Source organism: Lepus europaeus, chromosome 16, assembly GCF_033115175.1.
Source record: "Lepus europaeus isolate LE1 chromosome 16, mLepTim1.pri, whole genome shotgun sequence".
In the NCBI taxonomy this organism is placed as follows: Eukaryota; Metazoa; Chordata; class Mammalia; order Lagomorpha; family Leporidae; genus Lepus; species Lepus europaeus.
In genome coordinates, this window is record NC_084842.1 from 15277447 (window position 1) to 15297786 (window position 20340).

Here is a 20340-nt window from a genome sequence, read left to right on the forward strand (position 1 = left end):
GCAGGGGCGCCTGCGGGGCAGGGCGCGGGGGTCCGCCGGCTCCCGTGCTCGGGCCGGGGCGGAGCCTCGCTGTGGGAGCGGGAGGGCGGGCCGGGCGCGCGGGGTGGCGGGAGCGCCCGCCGGGGAGGCGGCGGCGGCAGGCGCGCGGGCGCGGAGGGGCGCCGGGCGCGGGGACTGCGGCGGGGCGCCGGGGGGCCGGGCCGGGCGGCGTAACCGGAGGCTGAGGGGGCGGAGCCGCGCGCGCAGCTGCCAGCCGGCCGCGGGGCCCAGGCAGAAGACACCCGCCCGCGGCCGGGCACGCACCGCGCGCCGCTCCTCTCCGAACAATGCTCCGCGCCGGAGGGCGGCGCGGCGACCGACGGCGAGGCCCCGGGAGCGCAGCCCCGAGGTGAGCCCCGACAACGTGCTGCAGAGGCGGCCTCTTTTTGTGTGTGTCTCCCGTGGCTAACGTGGCCGCACCGAGGAGGTCGGAGGGGCGCGGCGGCCGCGGAGCGCGCGACCCTCTGCCGGCGTCCCCCGGGGTGACAGGAGGCCGCCCGGGGCGGGTGGGGGGCGTCCTGACCGCGTGCGCCCGGGGTGGCGGCGCCCCGAGGTGGGGACGCCGAGCGGGGAGGACCCGGGAGCCGGAGGGCTGTTGCCGATTCATTCGAGAATCGCGCTCTTGGAGACAGGGAAACTTTCCTGGGAGTTCCGGGAGGGGGAAGCGACTGTTGGGGTGGTCCTTACTGCTCCGTTTGCGCCAGCAGACGCGGGCTTCGGGGGTCCGCCTTTGTGGACGGAGCAGCGAGCGAGTGGCCGGCCCGGCTGCTCGGACCGGGCCCGGGGCGGGGGTGATGGCTGGGGGGCGCGGGGTAGGTGCCTTCGCTCAGCGATCCGAGGTGAGCCCGGTTCCCGAGAGCCCTGGTGGCTCGCTGGGAAACACACGCCGAGAGCCCGTGTTCCTCTCTGCCCGTGCCGCCCGCTCCCGGCCGGGGACACACACACACACACAGTGCACTGCGGATGGGAATGGAGGCGGCAGAAAGTGTCGCCTCGCCGTGTGTGTCCCCCCGCCAGGTCACGCTCCGCGCGCCCGGGCACATGGTTTCGCAGAGCCGATACCGAAGCCCAAAGGTCTGGGGCCAAGGAGTCTGGCAATGCACGCAGCCCGTGTGTCTGCAAGGCTTGATGGATCACCCGGCCCAGCTATAATATATCTTGAACAGCCAACGTCTCCTTCCCTCCGGGAGAAGGGACTTTGACAGGAAGACCCAAGGGAATCCTGCAGCTAGCTGAGGTCCTGTGAGACCCGGGTCTCCTCCGAATCGGTTTAAATGTGGGTGCAAAAATCACATTGCTTCTGCCGAGGTCAGGTTACACAGCACTGGGAAGAGAGAGAAAAGAAAATAGAAAGTTGTGTATGTTAACTTACCGTGTGTGTGTGTGTGTGTGTGTGTGTGAAGGCTGTGACTTTTTCCTTTTTGCCCAGCAGCCCTGGCCAATGGACCGTGTTGAAATGCAAACACTTTTCCATACACGGTTCCTTTTTCTGGCATTGCATTCATTTGATTACAAGATATAGGGGAAAAAAAATTTAGACTGCTTTTTTTTTTTTTTTCTGGAATTCTCTCACTTCAGGGTAAGGCACGAGCAACTCACTATGCAAGTATAAGGGACCTTTTGAGCTAAAATAGTCAATACAGTGGATTTGGCCACCCTGATTCCTCAGATTCCTTGTGAGATGGGGTGGGAGTGTATCTGACAGCTTCAGTCTTGCAAATCGCAGCCACAAATGTAGTGCAGAAGTTTGCAGAGGCAAAGATATTTTATCATGACTTGCATCAGAAGGAATGCGGAGATCTTTTTCTAATCTTGCACTGCAGCCTCCTACTGAAATGGGCAAATTTGCATAATTCTGGGGGCTGCCTCCCCTCGGAGGGAGGGAATGTGGGCTGGGGAGGTGCCATTCCCGGGCTGTGGAGAGCTGGCACTGCTGGGGCTGGCCTCAGCACAGCTCCCGCTTCAGGGGTGCCATTTGGATTTTTCCTCCTCTTTTATTGGGTTTCAGTCTTGATGTGGTGGTGAGCTCTGTTTGCTGGGACCGAGACACCAGTTATAGCAGGATGGTGGGGTGCCCAGGGCTTCATGCCCTTTTCCAACAACTTTACCTTTGTGTCCCTGGGCAGCTGTGTGCCCAACCATTGGAGAGTCTCCCAGCTGAGGATGGGAGGGATACCCGAGGAAACGCCTGGCACATTGGTAACCTGGAGCCTGCCTCACTCCCAGGGCTGGAGCGGGCCATTGGCTGCAATGGCAGGAGGCAGGAGGAGTCTCTCCATCAAGCAGCCCCTGCCCCATGCTAAGTGTGTGTTCCCATTGGCCTGTTGAGGTGGTAGGAGGTGACTACCTCCAAGAGCTCCTGTGGGAATCTGGTGGCCCCTGAGGGAGTGCTTGGATGCCCAGCCAGCTGGAAGCCGGGAGCCCACACAGATCTGCCTTCCAAACTCTTCCTCTGCCGCCCCACCCCGCCCCGCACCAACCGGCTGTGGGAGCCCTGCTGCTGTGTGGGAAGTCCACAGCCTGCACCCATCAGCTGCCCGGGAGGACACCCACTCCCCACTGCTGAAGACTGAAATAGTTCCTCCACAGCTCCTCTCCTTGCAAAATTCAGCAGCAAGCCTATGGCTGTCTGTGGGTCGAGATTGTAGGAGAAAGAAAATACCCAGCCCTGCTTCCTCCGTGTGTTAAATGAAGCCCAGTGACCCCTTTGGGAGAATTTGGCAAAGAATGAACCTACTCCTTGGGCATATTTGGAGAGAAGAGCCTGACAATCATCTTAAACGATTGGATCTGTGGCCTGGTGCTGTGGCGTAGCTGGTAAAACCGCCGCCTGCGATGCCGGCATCCCATATGGACGCTGATTCATGTCCTGGCTGCTCCACTTCCTATCCAACTCTCTGCTAATGGCCTGGGAAAGCAGTGGAAGATGGCCCAGATGTTTGGGCCCCTGCCACCCACGTGGGAGACCCAGATGATGTTCCTGGCTCCTGGCTTCAGCCTGGTACAGCCCTGGCTGTTGGGGCCATTTGGGGAGTGAACCAGTGGATCGAAGATCTCTCTCTGTCTCTCCCTCTTTCTCTGTAACTGTGCCCCTTTTTAAGATTTACTTTATTTATTTGAAAGATAGAGTTACAGAGAGAGGTAGAAACAGAGAGAGAGGTCTTCCATCCGCTGGTTCACTCCCCAGATGGCCACAACGGCTGGAGCTGCACTGATCCAAAGGCAGGAGCCAGGAGCTTCTTCCAGGTCTCCCATGCAGGTGCAGGGGCCCAAGCACTTGGGCCATCCTCCACTGCTTTCCCAGGCCATAGCAGAGAGCTGGATCAGAAGAGGAGCAGCCGGGACGAGAACCAGTGTCCATATGGGATGCCGGCACTTCAGGCCAGGGCGTTAACCCACTGCACCACAGCGCCGACCCCTGTACCTGTGCCTTTCAAATAAATAAATAAATCTTAAAAGAAAGAAAGGGAATCCATAAGGCCTGAATGGTGATTGCTGAAAGACAAATGTTTTTCTTTTATCCCCTAGTGTCCTGTCCACATTGAGATTCTGTAGGCTTCCTCGGTGACTTTGGAGGGCAAAGAGGCACCCTGTGGGCCTGAACCTGATGCACAAGTGCCCTTGTGTGTGTGGGAGACAAGACAGGGAGTGCTTCCCACAGAGACGGGAAGGATCTCGGGAGCTCCTGGCACAGGCCACCTGGTTAGTCCTGTTGATGGTGTAGAGAGTTTCAACCTCAAGGAGATTCTCCTGGGAGCGCAGCCAGCCCTGGGGCCTAACCTTGTCTGTGTGGTGAGAATCCGCTCCGCGGAGGGGCTCCAGGAGATGTTCTCAGGCACCCTCTGCTGCCAGGAAGCCCATGCGTTCTAAGCCGCTGGCCAACCGCACGGCCTCACCAGTGCCGTGGCAAAGTGCGGGGCTGCTGTCACAGCCGGGCTGTCTCTCCAGAACTGCAAACCCTCTGTGTCCCTGGACAGGTCTTAGGTTTTCTTTTTTAAAGATTTATTTATTTATGTGACATGTAGAGTGACAGAGAGAGAGGGACAGACAGAAAAACATCTTCCATCCACTGGTTTACTCCCCAAATGACCGCAACCATAAGGCTGTTGGGCCAGGCTGAAGCCAGGAGCCAGGAGCTTCATCTAGGTCTCCACATGGGTACAGGGGCCCAAGCACTTGGGCCGTCCTCTGCTGCTTTCCCAGGTGCATTAGCAGGGAGCTGGGTTGGAAGCCAGGCTGCTGGGATTTGACCTCACTCTGATCTGGGATGCTGTGTCGCAAGCAGCACTTAACCTGCTGTACAACAGTGCTGGCTCCTAGGCCTTAGTTTGTCCCTAGTTTGCCCATCCATAGAATGGGGATAACCGTGACTGGATGGATGTTATCGGGGTTAATTAGGTAGTATTCCCACCCCTTTGAGTTCCTCCCCGATGGTGCAAGCTGTCTGCCTTCAGCTTCGCTGTCAGAGCAGTGAACTCTTCAGGCTGATGGCCTCTCCAGAGTTACTGCGTGGACAAACCTTGATAATCCTTAGCCAGGCCAGCGGGCCCTGAGCTGTGTTGACCTCACTCAGCACAGGGTTGAAGGACACATAGTATGCTCTGTGTGTGTGTGGAAGGCGAGGGTTTGTCCCCAAGATAGCAGACCTCCTGACAAGCTTGCTCTGGGGGTCAGGTCAGCACCACACCATCTCCAGCTGCACCTGCTCAGGGCGGCAGATTCCAGTGCCACCTTCACTCTCACACCTGATTTTCAGGCATAATCAAATCACTGTTCTGATGTGCCATGCTGCTGTGGAGTTCTTGTGTCTCTGCGGCCAGTGTCCCAGGCCCTGCACCGCCAGTGGCCTGGGCAAGGCACAGGCTTCTCAACTCAAGCTCTGTGTGATTCCTTCCTGGAGGGGCCCTGAAACCTCCAAGCGCCTAGGATTCTGGGAGACTTACCCTCATGGCTTTCATGTGTGCTCCATGTTAGTGGGCCTGTTTCATTTTTACGGAGCTGATAAAGCCACACCAGTAGCAAGCGTCTGAGAGCTTTGTACGAATGAGTGAGGACCGAACGCAATGCCCGTCTTTACCTTTTGCCTCCTCCTTAACTCCTTCCTTCCCTTCCACACTCTAACTGCTCCCACAGCGGCCCTGGGTTGGGCAGGTCTAATCGGGCGAGCGTTCTGTCTTTCCAGGAAGTCACTCTCGGCCCCACCCCTGCCACCCGCAAGACTACAAGAGCGAGCCGGGCACAAGATGACACGGCACCCTGAGGGCCCACGATGCAGCAGTCCATCCGACTGAACCCTGAGCCCTTGAAGATGTCAGCGTGCAGCGACTTTGTGGAACACATCTGGAAGCCCGGGTCCTGCAAGAACTGCTTCTGCCTGCGGAGCGACCACCAGCTGGCGGCCGGCCGGCCCCAGCCCCGAGCAGGCAGCCTGCCCCCCAGGCCCGACAACGGCCGCCTGGAAGATGACGGCGTGAGCAGCTCGCCCTACTCCAAGCCCACGATCGCCGTGAAGCCCACCATGATGAGCTCGGAGGCCCCCGATGTGTGGACAGAGGCCGGCGTGAGCACCGAGGTCTCGCAGGTGAGGCTGACTAACTTCTGTAGCATTTTTCCAGGGGCTGCTCCTGTTCCAACACTGGGTGACTGGCTGGCAGCCAGGGAGGGCTGTCGGAGCAGGAATCCTGCAGGGCTGGCCCCTCGGTGGCTCTTTCCCGACTGCAGCGCGTGGCTGGAGCTGCCTTCCTTCCTGCTGGCCCCTCCGGGCTAAGAACCATTCACCCAGCCCTTTAGAATTTCCTCCTGTGATTTGGAGACGCTGGAGGGGAAGACAAGTGAAGCTTTTTTAAACTTACTGGCAAGACTTTTACTCTTCATTTGCATATTGTGCAATGCCAATTTTATTTCTTTTAAAAGTTTTATTTAATTATTTGAAAGCAGAGTGAGGTGGGTGGGGGGAGATAGAGATCTTCCCTCTACGGGGTCACTCCCCTGCAATGGCTACAACAAGCCAGGGCTGGGCCAGGCCAGAGGCAGGAGCCTGAAACTCCATCAGGGTCTCCCATATGGGTGGCAGGGGCCACCTTCCTCTGCTTTCCCTGGGTGCCTTAGCAGAGAGCTAGATCAGAAGTGGAACAGCTGGGTCTCAAGCCAGCACTCTCATATGGGTGCTGCTGTTCCAGGTGGAGCTTCAACCTGCCATGCCCCAATGGCCAGCCCCAACAATGTTTTTAGCTTTTTGAAAAAAGTTTTAAAATTTCTGCCGGCTACCTGTTGGGCCGGCCTCTTGGCCTGAGCTGGTTTTCCCTGGTGACGAACAGGCCAGGAAGGGTGTGTTGAGCTGTGTGGAAACAAAGGTCACTTTCCAACCAGGGGACACCTCATTGAGGAAAGGCATTTCCTGTGGTGGCAGTGAGCCCCACGTCCCTTTCAGGCTCGCCGGGATTGTCCCAAGCTGGTCACACCCAGCCACCAGGCCATTCTCGGCACTTTGAACTGTCACCTAACGATTCAGGGACGCCAAGTTCAAGTTGAGAATCTCCAAGTTCAAGTTGAGAATCTCCGAGAAAGCAGCCAGAGGCAGGCCTTCCTCCGAGGCTGCTTCCAGCCTTGGGGCTGGGTGAGGACTGGAGAAGGGCAAGGAGTGGAACTGTGCCTTCAGGGATGGTAACCGCAGTCAGTGGTCAGCCCAGCTGGTCCACCTGCAGCTCTGGCCTGGATGGCGGCTGTAGCCAGGAGAAAGAGCAGCTTGTTGGTGTGGTGGGCAGCAAAGGCCAGCAAGACACCAGAAAGCCCAGAGGCCCCTCAGCTACCACCCCTCAGCCTCCTGCCTTGTCCCTGCCACCCACTCAAGGTTTTTTTTTTTTTTTTTTTTTTTAAGATTTATTTATTTATTTGAAAGTCAGAGTTATACAGAGAGAGGAGAGGCAGAGAGAGAGAGAGAGAGGTCTTCCATCCACTGGTTTACTCCCCAACTGGCCGCAATGGCTGGAGCTGTGCTGATCCGAAGCCAGGAGCCAGGAGCTTCTTTCGGGTCTGCCACATGGGTGCAGAGGCCCAAGGACCCGAGCCATCTTCTATTGCTTTCCCAGGCCATAGCAGAGAGCTGGGTCAGAAGAGGAGCAGCCGGGACTAGAACCGGCGCTCATATGGGATGCCGGCACTTCAGGCCAGGGCTGTGCCACAGCACTAGCCCGGTACCCAAAGGTTTTAAACTCTTTAAGAGCTTTGGTTTCTTCAGGAGTGCACAGTGACAGGCTTATCAAAAAAAAAAAAATAAATAAAGAATGCAAAGCAAAAATTAACGCACAGCCAGTGTGAAGCCAGGAGCCTCATCCAGGTCTCCCAGGTGGGTGGCAGGGACCCAAGGTCTGTGGCCATCTCCTGCTGCTTTCCCAGGCCACCAGCAGGGAGCAGGATGGGAACTGGAGCAGCCGGGACTGGAACCCAGTGCCCATATGGGAATCCTGCTATGCCACAAGGTGGCTCCAACTCAAGTATTTGCTGAACCTGTAGGGGAACTTAGTTTACCTGCCACCTGCAAGCGAAAAAGGCAAAATGGCTATTTTGGGTTGTGGTGTTCCCCTCCCCAACCCCCATCCTACAGACTTCAGCCCAAAGCATGACAGACCATGGCGGGGAAGCAGAGAGCAGTGTCTGGGAAGACGACTGGCCGCCTGGGTGCAATGTGGGGACCAGAGGGTGTGTATGCACCGTGGCTCGCCCTGGCCTGGGCTGCCACCTGCTGCCCAGCTGACCCGCCGGCCACTTCCCTCTCGCCTCGCTTCTTGGCCTCCTGCTCTCTCTAATGCCAGTCTTTTAACCCCCGGGCGCACAGGTCATCTGGAGACGAGCCCCCGGCAAGCTGCCCCTGCCCAAGCCGGAAGACGTGCCTGTAGTGTACCTGGGCAGCTTCCGCGGCGTCCCGAAGCCCGTTGGCCCCTGCGCCTCCGCCGAGGGCGGCCCCCGCTGCCCACCTGCCTACGCCGTGGTCGGCCTGCACAGCCTGGAGACCCGGGGGGACAGGAGCCCAGCCTTCCACCCCGTGAGCTTCCCGGACGACAAGGTGGGCCGGGAGGAGAAAGCCGAGCTGCCCTCGGCCCAGGAGAGCTTCCGCCAGAAACTGGCCGCCTTCGCGGGTCTGAGCTCGGGCGGGCCCCGCGGCCCCCGGCCCTGCCCCTCGCCGCCGCCGAGGGGGTCGCTGCCCTCCGAGGACGACAGCGACCAGAGGTGCTCGCCGTCCGGGGACAGCGAGGGCGGCGAGTACTGCTCCATCCTGGACTGCTGCCCTGGCAGCCCCACGGTGCAGGGCGCCTTGCCCGCCGGAGGGGACTGCTCACCCCCACGCTGGGAGCCCCCCGCCGCCGAGGAGAGGCGGGCCCTGAGCGGTAGCCCGGGCCCTGCTGCCTACCCGCCCCGCCTGGGCCCCAAGAAGCCTTCGCTCACCTCGGAGGCCGCCAGCTCCTCCGATGGCCTCTCCTGCTGCAGCCGCAGCAGCGGCACCAGCAGCCCCTTCGCTCCCCACCTCGACAGCGATTACTGCTCCCTGGTGAAGGACCCCGCCCCGCACCAGGACTCAGGCGGCTGCCACGTGACCCCCAGCAGGTGCCTGGGGCCGGCGGGGGAGCCCCAGCCCAGGGAGGCCATGCGGCCCGAGCCCATCTATGCTGAGAGCACCAAGAGGAAGAAGGCCCCTCCAGGCCCTCCGCGATCCCAGGCCAAGGCAGAGCAGACAGCAGCTGCCCAGGGCCAGGTGCGGGCCAGCGAGGCCAGGGCTCACAAAGCAGCAGCTGGCTGGGGCCGGGACAGGGAAGGCGCAGACATGGCTCCGCAGGTGGGTGCCACCATCACGGTCATGGCAGCCCACCCAGAAGAGGACCACCGGACCATCTACCTGAGCAGCCCGGACTCAGCGGTGGGCGTGCAGTGGCCGCGGGGGCATGGCAGTCAGGACTCCGACGTGGGCCAGGAGGAGACTTCAGCCAGGCAAGGCCTGAGCTCCAGGGAAGGCCATCCACACGATGCCAGCGAGAGTGGGCCCAAAGGGAGGCCTGCCATCCCCCCCAAGCTGTCCAAGAGTAGCCCTGGGGGGTCCCCCGTGTCACCATCCCCCTCCCCACTGGCGGACCTTGGTGAGGGCGGCCTGGGGCCCGCACCTGTATCCAGAGGCCCTGCTGAGCCTACTCCTTCCTGTCGGACCAATGGTGCTGCTGCCAGCGACCCTGTCAGGTGCCCGCCACCTGCTGCCACCCCCTCAGCCGTGGACCAGAGGCGGCCCAGGTACCAGCCAGGTGCTTGGAGTCGCCAGTGCCGGATAGAGGAAGAGGAGGAGGCAGAGCAGGAATTGCTGAGTCACAGCTGGGGAAGAGAGACAGAAAATGGCCCCGTGGCCCCTTCCAGCGCCTCCACCTGGCACCGTGTGCACCCCACCGACGGCTCCTCCTCCGGGCAGCACGGCAAAGCCAGCACGGGGATGAGCAAGTCGGCTTCTTTTGCCTTTGAGTTTCCCAAGGACAGGAGTAGGATGGAGACTTTCTCACCTCCTCCCCCGCCCCCGAAGTCCAGGTGAGTACCCCAGTGTGTGTGTGTGAACACAAGGAGAAAAACAAACATACAGGATATTTCAGCAAGTTCATGGGAAATGGCATCAAAAGGTTTGGTTCAAAAAATGCTTGCATTGTAATAGACTTTACCTTTGAATCCCCCTTTCCATGGACTCTTTGAAGTGCCCTCTCACCAGTCTGTGGAATGAAGGACCTGGCTGCCTCTCCTGGGGTCTGCAGGCCCTGCACACCAGGCCCTGTGCCTTCCCGCCGGCCCCCAGGCAGCCTGCAGAGAGCAGGAGTGGCGGCTCGCACTTGAACTCAGCGCACAAACCAACACACACTGTCATTCTTTCTTGCTGCCCATCTTTTTATAATCTGGTCTTTTGTTTTTTTCCTCCATCTCTCTGAAGTCTTCAGCAGGGTTTTTCAAGGAAAACCGTGAAATTTTTCGTTTGTTTAAACGCGCCTAAGAGGGCTAACGGAAGTCAGGCCGCAGAATTTGGGGAGGCAAACTGGCAGTGCCAAATGTGTACTCGATCAGCTGTTACCAGGATGCCAATTAGACCTTTGGGCCAAAAAGCAGAAAAGAGGGAACTTTGCACGTGGTTAGTAACCCTCAGATGTGGGTTTTGAAAGGGAAAAATAGTTTCATGTTAGCATGCTGAAACTCACAGCTTTCCCCACCATTTCACTGCTATCTCCTGCCAGTTTAAAGTAACTTTCAAAGGCTCCAGAAAAATAAATGCCTTTTTTTTTTTTTTAAAGCCATTGAGCTGTGTGTAGAGTTTAAATTCTAGGAAAAAAAAATTTCCCTCCATTAGAGCAAAACTGATTTTTATCAGGGAAAGAAGAAACCTGCTGATTTTCAGAAAAAAGGCTTTCAGAACAGACTGTGCAGGCATGTCATTTGCACCGGTTGTCTCCACTGCCTGCCTCTAGGCTGGCGTCAGAAGCAAGGGAATTGCATGCAGAGAGAAGCCGCAGTGACACTTGACTTTGAACATCAAGGCGTCACAGGCTGTGGTGTGATCTTACAGCGCCTTGCTCTCATGACCACGGCATTGCTCGGGTTTTGTGCTGGTCTCTGCATCTTCTGCAAGGCAGCCCAGGCGATGGCGGATTCCATCTGGCTTCTGGCTACAGGAATTCGGCTGCTATGATGAGCTCTCGGATTTTTCCACGGCTTGGGTTTAAGGGTGTTAGAGATGTATTGACTTATTCGATCTTCAGAACTGTCCTGGGAGGTAGGAATTACAGCACCAATTCACAGATGGCAAAACAGAGGTAGGGAGCTGCTGTGCTATGCTGTCCTATGCCGTGCCTGGGGTTACAGCTGCACCCCACACTCCAGCTCCAAAGTCTGGGCTCCTGAGTGCAGGGCACACATCCACCGACACAGGCAGGGAGCAGAGTGTGAGAGCAAAATACAAGCCATGCGTCTGTGGGCCTTAGTCCCAGGTGGGTTAGTGGAAAGCATAGGCCTTGGTGTCCGAAAACCAAGTTCACGGACAGGCTATGTGACCTTGAGCAAGCCGCTGACTGCGGCTGAGTCTCCAGGCTACTCTTATCTTGAAGTGGAGAGATACTGATACTTTTATAGCATCCTGCTGTTCCAAGACTCCAATGAGATGAATTACAGAATCCAACACAGAAGTTGCTTGCTACATAGGCAGGAGCCCCCAGGAGATGCCGACAGTGGCATCCACAGTGCCACACGGTAGGAATTGCTCTGACCCATACAGGGACACTCCCTGAGCCTGGGAGAAGCAACAGAACTTTCTCATTGAAGACACCAGGGTCTTGGAGAAATCCCAGTAACCATAGCAGCACGACTCAGAATGGGTTTTAATTAGCATCTGAGTTGAGATCGGAGGGTTGGGGCCGGGTTTGTTATGCTAAAGCGTTTGGATTATACGCAGCTTAAACCAGGTGGGACATTCAGAGGTTCTGAATTCCAGCATTTGAAACACAAGCCAAACAAGAAGATACAAAAGTTCTTATTTTTGGCACTTTTAGAGAAACATTTAGCAGGCACAGTTAGTTTGAGGGAGCACAGGATGAAAGAGCATCTTGTACTGTTTTAAAACATCAGAGGAGTGTACTTTCACTTAGGGAAGTGTTTTCGTCTTTCAAGCACAACCGGCAGTATCTTGAATTTTCACTTCTCACCAGTGAAGAGGTAAGAGGGCAGGGGCACACTGTGGGCTCCCTGACTTTTCATTGTAGAACTCAGGAGGGTGCCAGGAACCCCAGGGAGTCTGCAAATCTCACAGGTCCCAGGGGTCGCACCCCAGCCAGCACAGCATGGGCACTTCAGTTGCCCTCTACCCACAAGGCTACCTGTGCAATGGGTTCTGTTTTCAGTGAGCAGCTTCGTGCGTGAGTCCTGCACCCTCAGAACTCCGGAGTCAGGGCCTGCTGCGTGCAGGGCAGAGCACGGAGCAGTGTTAGAAAGGAGATCTGTTGGCTTTCCTGAGCGTCGTGGAGGAGCAGAGCCAGTTTCTGGTTTGCCCATGATCCTCTGACTCTGGTTTGGAAGAAAAAAAAAAAAAAAACAGATGTTAGGAACGACTAGGCTCCCCCGTGGTCTTGTCTGGCAGAAGCTCCTGTGTCCCCTGTATACTGCGCTGGGTGTTCTTGGGACACCTCTTGGTCTGGATACTCCTGTTTCCTGTGCTTGGTGGCATGGGCAGGAGAGGCAGAGTCTCCCCTAAAGCAGCCTCCTTCTCACGCCTGCTGGGAGTGATGGACCCCGCGGAGCCGCTGGGTTACGCGTGTCTGTTGGCGGTGAGGCTGTACGGCAGGGACTGGCGGAGGAGTGCTGCTGCTCAGGAAACAAAAACCTGCAGGCTGGAAGTGTGGACTCTTAATTCTCACGTGGAACGCAAGACTTCAGGCAGTTTAATGGGAAAACAGTGCAGATGCAAAAGAATCCGATTTCTCTCTGCCTCTCATTCCTTTGCAGATGCAAACCTGGTTTGAAATGACTTAGGACTTTTGAGTGACAAGGTCAGTTGAAGGAGAATCATCTGGTTAGTGCAGACAAGCCTTCCACCTAGAAACTCTAAATGGGGGCGAGAGGCCTGAACACAGGTGGGAATGGGGGATGACAGGTGAACAAGAAATCAGATGGGTTTATGTGGTTTTAGTTTTCAAATGGGCTGAGATGAATCAAAAGAAAAGTCTTTGCAAGCAAGGGAAGCCATGTTTTTACTTTAAAGTTAATCGCTCGTGTTCGTTTTGTTCTAACCACCACGTCCTAAGTTATCTCCTTCCTTTGGGAGTGCCCTGGGAAGCTGAGGCTGGGGCTGGCCTGGGGCTGTCATGGTGCCTTAATTGCCCTCCCACGCTGCTTTTCAGCCTACAGGCCGACAGGGACAATGTCATAAATGGAGCCCTTTTCTTTCCCAGAAGCCGCCATCTTGCTGCCTCAGGGAACCCAAAGGGCCTCATTGTGTGCCCTCTCCTGTAACAGGGTCTCTGGGAATGACTCCAGACAGCGGCACATGATGGGGGAGGTGGCTGTTGTCACCAGACTCCACGTGCAGCCGCAGCATAGCTGCACGTGTCCGATTCTGGGGTACTTTTCACCTGTTGTGGCTTGTAGTGGGGTGGCAGCCATGTACTGGGAGATCCCAGAGTCTCCAAGTTTCCTGGGCTTGTCTCTGTAGCATTTTGAAAAATCCGGTTTGTGGGCTCACCGTTGTGGTATAGCGAGGAAAGCTGCTGCCTGCAACGCTAGCATCCCATTTGGGCACTGGTTCAAGTCTCAGCTGCTCCACTTGTCCAGCTCCCTGCCAATGGCTTGGGAAAAGCAGCAGAAGATGGTCCAAGTACTTGGGCCTCTGCCATACATGTGGGAGACCTGGAAGAAGCTCTTGGCTCCTGGTTTTGGCCTGGCACAGCCCAGGCCATTGCAGCCATTTGGGGAGTGAACCACCCAGTGAAAGATCTCTCTCTCTCTCTCTCTCTCTAGCTCTGACTTTAAAATAAAATGAATGAATCTTAAAAAAAGAAAGAAAGAAATCACAGTTTGCAATAGGAAGCACTGTGTGGTTGACAGTAAGTACTTAAAGTCATCTGGGAGCGGGGCCAGTGCCGTGGCTCACTTGGTTAATCCTCGGCCTGCGGTGCCAGCATCCCATATGGGCGCCGGGTTCTAGTCCTGGTTGCTCCTCTTCCAGTCCAGCTCTCTGCTGTGGCCCGGGAGGGCAGTGGAGGATGGCCCAAGTGCTTGGGCCCTGTATCCACATGGGAGACCAGGAAGAAGCACCTGGCTCCTGGCTTCAGATCGCCGCAGCGCACCGGCCGTAGCAGCCATTTCGGGGGTGAACCAACGGAAGGAAGACCTTTGTCTGTTTCTCTCTCACTGTCTAACTCTGCCTGTCAAATTAAAAAAAAAAGAGTCAGCTGGGAGTGCCTCAGTGGGAGAAGATGCTTCCACACAGACACAGAGCTTGGCAACTGGAACAAGGCACGTGCATCAACACTGCAAGTTTGTATTCTGTCCCACGCCAGGGGCAAATTAATAGTTGGCCTCTTCCCATGAGTTTGTGGGTTGAACCTGGAAACACAAGATAGTGAATGATGTCATCAGCAATGAGTATTGGATTTGATTCCCAGCTTCTTGTTCAGAATTTTTTTTAAATTGCTGACTTCACACACACACACACACACACACATAGCATTTCAGAACTTCTAATTTTGCGTGTACATCCTTGACTATGCTTTAGGAATCAAAGGCTTTTCTTTTTTTTTCTTTTTCTTTTTTTTTTTTTTTTGACAGGCAGAGTGGATAGTGTGAGAGAGAGACAGAAAGGTCTTCCTTTACCGTTGGTTCACCCTCCAATGGCCGCAGCAGTCGGCGAGCTGCGGCTGGCGCACCGCGCTGATCCGAAGCCAGGAGCCAGGTACTTCTCCTGGTCTCCCATGTGGGTGCAGGGCCCAAGCACTTGGGCCATCCTCCACTGCACTCCCGGGCCACAGCAGAGAGCTGGCCTGGAAGAGGAGCAACCGGGTCAGAATCCAGCGCCCCGACCAGGACTAGAACCCGGGGTGCCAGCGCCGCAGGCAGAGGATTAGCCTGTTGAGCCGCGGCGCCGGCCAAAGGCTTTTCTTTTAATTCATCAACACCTATGAATTACCTCCTTGGTATGTGGCAATGTCCAAGGGCCAAAAAGCCAGTGCTGGGTGGGGTTCCGTCCCTTAAGGATCCTGAGGGTTGAATGGGTGCGAGTGAGTTAAGGCAGCAGGTGTGCAGTGTAACCACTCAAGGTTCACCCAGATTTCATTCTTGTTGACCAGACTGGTTCTCATAGGTTCCAGACTCTCGTGTTCTCTTCAGTAACTCAGCTCAGAGTCCAGGGGACTGGCAGCTCTCTCTTGTAACTGTATTTTGACTTGATCCAAGATCTAGATTACTGCAGGCTTGTAAATAACCGCTTATAAAAAAAAACAAATAGGCCAGATGCCCCTTGCAGATGAAGACCATGCGTAGCCCTCTGTAACTCCGTAAGGGCTAGCCTGGGGTCTGGCACATAGTCAGTGCTCAAGAAGTTTATCTTAAGTGGACAAGTGTAGGCAGGAACCGTGCCCTGTTTATTTCATCTTCCCGGAAAGCGTGGAACTCTGTGCTTGGCACATGGCGGGTGCTCAAGAAATGTCGAAGAAACCAGCAGCTTTGAACAAAGTGTCTGTCTGGAATCAGGTCTCCAGCTTGCCCCAGTACTCTATTTATGTCTCTTATAAGCAGTTAGCATAGTGTGTCTTGCATGGCATTGTATTTGGTTCATGTTTGCATGTTTGAAAGGCAGTGTTACAGACAGAGGGAGAGGTCTTCCATCCACTGGTTCACTCCCCAGATGGCCACAATAGCCTGGGCTAGGCCAGGCCAAAGCCAGGAGGTTGGAATTCCATCAGCGTCTCTCATGTGGGTGGCCGAGTACTTGGCCATCTTCTGCTGCTTTTTCTGGCGGATTAGCAGGGAGCTGGATCAGAAGTGCTGCAGCCAAGACTCAAACCGGCGCCCATGTGGGAGGTTGCAGGCAGTGCCCTCACCTGCTGTGCCACAGTGCTGGCCCCTCACACATTCTTCCTGACTCCCTCATGGCATACCTTAGCTCAGAACCTGATACCAAGTAGGTAAAAGAATTCTTGAATTTCCAAAAAGCCAGTGTGACCTCTGGATGACACAGTACTTGGCCTGCTCTTCTGTTGGATACCCGTGGTGATTCCGTGGCTATTCTTGCTCAATAGAGCATTATCACCTGGAGTTAAAGAAGCTGAGGTTAAAAGTGATTGATGCCTCAAGGTGGGCAAGCGCCCTGTAGGCACAATGCTTCCTTTCATGAATTAATTACTCTCCAGTGATTGTTCGTTTCGCTGTCATACTCTGCCTGTTTTTTCCCCTCAATTATTATTAAGCTGAGCAGGTGTGTAGAGCCAGCCTCCTCTTGCCATCAGAATGTTCCTTTCAGGTGCTGATGATCATTTAAAGACTTCTTTTTTCCATCAATAGGTTGCAGGAAACTCTAGGGTGTGGACGGGTTTTCCATGCTATGTGGGGTGTGTTGGAAAGCACAACGTGGGCTGCGTGACCCTGTCCCTTCTCTCGGTCACACAGTCAGAGGGACGTTGTTCCCACATTGGCCAGCCTGCGCTTCAGCGCTGGAGCACACCGATCGGTGAGAATTTTTCTATTCATGGCCAGTTGTGGTTGTGAGATTGTGAATGTCCTTATGAAGGGAAGTACATTTCTTTCCATAAGACTGGTAGACCAGCTGCAAAGAGTACTCGACATCTCTTTGTCCAGCTAATGGAATTCAGCTTTGAAGATTAGAGTCTTCCTCCTCTGTGCTTAAGTTGCTCATTCTTTCCTCCTGTTGTTGACTTTTGGGCAGTTCCCTAAAAGTGTGATGTTGTTCCCATACCACTCTGTAAACTTCCCTGCCTCGGTTGCTTTCCTCCGATGCCCTGGGCACCTTGTTCTTTGTGTTGCTCCAACAAGCAGACTTAAATAAACAGTGCTCTCCATTGCGTGACAAGGGGGACTTCTAGGTTGAAGACTACTTAAAAAAATCCTTCCGCTTTTACTCACTCCAGTTAGTTGATTTCACCCTCCAGTTAATTTTAGTATCTATTACTTCCAGATCATCATCTGACCTCTCAGTGTTCTGGTTTTAAGTCTAAAACCTAGGCAAATCATTGCTGGTGATAGCACTGTAAAGTAACAAAAAGACAGCTAATACAATACAGCAAAGTTAATGAAGATAGAAACATACCAGATGGATACAAGAACAGTTGAGAGCAATGGGTACCTTCATGAGTCGTGCGACCAGGGAGATCAGGAAGAAAGGGAGAGAGAGTCTCTGGAATTTTAAATCAGTCAGTGATGGGCATCACTTAAAATGTTTCATACTGGACGGCCGGCACCGCAGCTCACTAGGCTAATCCTCTACCTGCGGCGCCGGCACCCCGGGTTCTAGTCCCAGTTGGGGAGCCAGATTCTGTCCCATTTGCTCCTCTTCCAGTCCAGTTCTCTGCTGTGGCCCGGGAAGGCAGTGGAAGATGGCTCAAGTGCTTGGGCCCTGCACCCACATGGGAGACCAGGAGAAAGCACCTGGCTCCTGGCTTTGGATCGGCGCAACACACCAGCCGTAGTGGCCATTTGGGGGGTGAACCAACGGAAAAAGGAAGACCTTTCTCTCTGTCTCTCTCTCTCTCTCTCTCTCTCTCTCTCTCTCTCACTGTCTAACTCTGCCTGTCAAAAAAAAAAAAAATTTTCATTCTGAGTTGTGCAGATCATAAGAAAGGTACTTTTTTATGGCTGGGTGTTTTTCAAGTGTGAGGGCAGTTGGGTGGCCTCTGCCATGCCAGTTATGCTACTTAGAGAAGTGATCTGGAGCTCCACCTGGGAGCTAAGCTGGCCATGATTGATTAGTACTGTCTGCAGGTTGTGCGGCGGTGGGAGGAGAGACACATGGGCTCTTTGCTGAGCCAGCCTCAACATCAGAAATTTAGCATCTGAAATGCAAAATCTCTGGTGGTTAGTGACTGTTTCCCACAGAGATGTAGGAGGTTGAGAGTTCCCGTACTGTGGGAAGGGGAGCTGTCAAGTAGTCTGTCTGGCCCAGGGGCCTCAACTGAGCGTGGAGCAGATACGGCCTCAAACTTCGTACGGGAAGGCAGTACGAAGGCCCCTCTTAGTGTGTGATGATGCTTGTTTCATGAATTCTAGCCTTTTGGAGACCTCTGTATTATAGTAAATGGCAGTCACCCTTACGTTACTTACTTAACCTTTTCCTTATTGATCTTCCCTGTCCTCTTTGACTCATCTCACTGATTTTCTGTGTCCTGGATTTGGGGGGCAGGGGCCAGGGAGGAGAAGGCAGAAGATGCAAGAGGTGTGCCAGGATCCTTTGGAGAGATTATTTGCAAATGGAAATTAAGCGAAGTAAATGTAAATTGGGAGAATGAAATCATAGCTATTGTTTTCATAATAATATAGTATATACACTTTTCCTAGACCTTCTTGACCAGTGACAAGATAGGGGTAGAGACTGTCCCCTGGAAGGAAGTAGAGAAAAACAGGACAGAGATATTCACTGATTTGTCATATTTACGTGGAAATCATCCTTAAAATCTCCCCAAATTTTCTTTTCTGTGTTCTTGTCATCTCCAGAACACCACACGGGGAAATTGTCTGGTGAATCCTGAACTCAGACCCTTGACCTTGCTTCTTATGCTACTCCCAGCATTTACTCATGTTTGCCTCAAAAACTGAACCGAGAAAGATTCTGAGTGCCTTGCAAGTATAATCACTAAATCCTGAGGACTTGGTGTAGGTGGATCCGTTACCACGTAGAGGTCAGGAAAGTGAGGTTGCTTGTTAGATTATTTTAGCAAACTGACCACCTGAGAAAAGAAAGTTGAAACCTTACCTCCTACCATACAGGAAAGTAGACTGTCGATGGAATAATAATCGGAATGTGAAAGATTAAGCCAAAAAGCCAATTTAAAAATATTTGCAAGATTCTAATAGCCAAAAGATATCAATAAGCAGTTAACCAAAAGAAAACCCAAGAACGTGGGCAGCTATTAAACCTGATAACCTAAAAATGTAAAGTTAAGGAAGAATAAGATAGCACTTTATATCGATCAGATTGATGAGAAATACAAAGATAATAAGAAATTCTGGCAACGATAGAGGAAACAGCTCTCTATCCCCTAATGGTGAGAGTGTAGGCTGGAGAATAGCAGGGCATCACCCAGTAAAACTAAGTGTGAGAAGACACAGTGCACCCACAGTCTTCATTCCTGAACGTGTGCCTCAGAGAGGGACACCCACACGTCAGCAGGGGACCCTGCAAAGACCATTACAGCATTGTTTACAGTAGCGGGGAGTTGGAGCAGTCCCAGGGCCTCATCCCCAGAGAAACAGATAAGCAAAATGTCCTGAGTACAAAACGAACTACTTAATAGTAGTCAGAAGCAATGAACTTGGAGAATGCAGGCAACATGGGTAGATTTCAAACTCGTCCTGAGTGAAAAGACTAAGATACAGAACAAGTCTGCAGCACAGTATAGTTACCAAAAAATAATAGGTACAGACATACAAAGTGACACTGTATTGTTTAAAGAAAGCTTCTTTCTTAACCTTTTATGTGTTTTTTTTGTTCTTTTTTTTTTATAATTGGTAAATTACACATAATGGGGTTGGGCCTTTGGTACAGTGGTTAAAATGCCACTTGGGATGCCTGCTTTGAATCCCGACTGCACTTCTGATCCCAGCTGTGTGCCAGTGCGCACCCTGGGAAGCAGCAAGTGATAGATCTGTTAGTGAGATCCCTGTATGTGAATGGGAGTCCCAGCCTGAGTCTGGGCTCCTGGCTTTGACTGGGGAATGAAACCGCAGATGAAAGATCTGGCTGACTGGCTATCTATTTGCCCTTCAAACAAATGTATTTTAAAAATTACACATAATGGGGGCCGGCGCCGTGGCTCACTTGGTTAATCCTCCGCCTGCGGCGCCAGCATCCCATGTGGGCACCAGGTTCTAGTCCTGGTTGCTCCTCTTTCAGTCCAGCTCTCTGCTGTGGCCCAGGAAGGCAGTGGAGGATGGCCCAAGTGCTTGGGCCCTGCACCCGCGTGGGAGACCAGGAGAAGCACCTGGCTCCTGGCTTCGGATCAGCGTAGCTCCAGCCATAGCGGCCATTTGGAGGGTGAACCAACGGAAAAAGGAAAACCTTTCTCTCTGTCTCTCTCTCACTGTCTAACTCTGTCCAAAAAAAAAAAAAAATTACACATAATGTAATATTTACCGTCTTAACCTTTGTTAAGTGCCAAGTCCAAGTAGTGTGTTCACATTGTCATCCAGCCAATCTCTAGAGCTCTTTTTGTTCTGCAGAACTGATGCTCTATACCTATGAAACAACAGTGCTCATTTTCCCCTCCCCATAGCCCCTGACAACCACTTTTCCACTCTGTCTCATCTCTAAGAATTTGTCTAGTCTTGGTGCCTCGTAGAAGTGATTATACGGGATATGTCTTTTGCTCATTGGCTGTTTCACTCAGCACAGTGTCTTTAAGTTTCATTCATGGGGTAGAATGTATCAGAAGTTTTTCCCTTCTAAAGGCTAAGTAATATTTCATGGCATGCATATATCACATTTCCCTCATGCATTTGTCTGCCCATGCTTGAATTACTTTCCTTTTTTGGCTACTGTGAATAGTGCTGCAATGAACAATAGTGTACAGAGAT

The 20340-nt window shown here is 53.8% G+C and overlaps 1 protein-coding gene across 1 annotated transcript in view; it reads left to right on the plus strand.

Annotated features, from left to right (window-relative positions):
- The first annotated feature begins 298 nt into the window (after window positions 1-298).
- PRAG1 (PEAK1 related, kinase-activating pseudokinase 1) overlaps window positions 299-20340 on the plus strand; it is a 53584-nt gene continuing 33542 nt past the window's right edge. Inside the window, exons 1-3 of the mRNA XM_062213522.1 lie at window positions 299-388; window positions 5222-5620; window positions 7874-9600. Of these exons, the coding sequence (XP_062069506.1) occupies window positions 5309-5620; window positions 7874-9600 (2039 nt within the window). The 5' untranslated portion in view covers window positions 299-388; window positions 5222-5308. The remainder of the gene's footprint in view (window positions 389-5221; window positions 5621-7873; window positions 9601-20340) is intronic.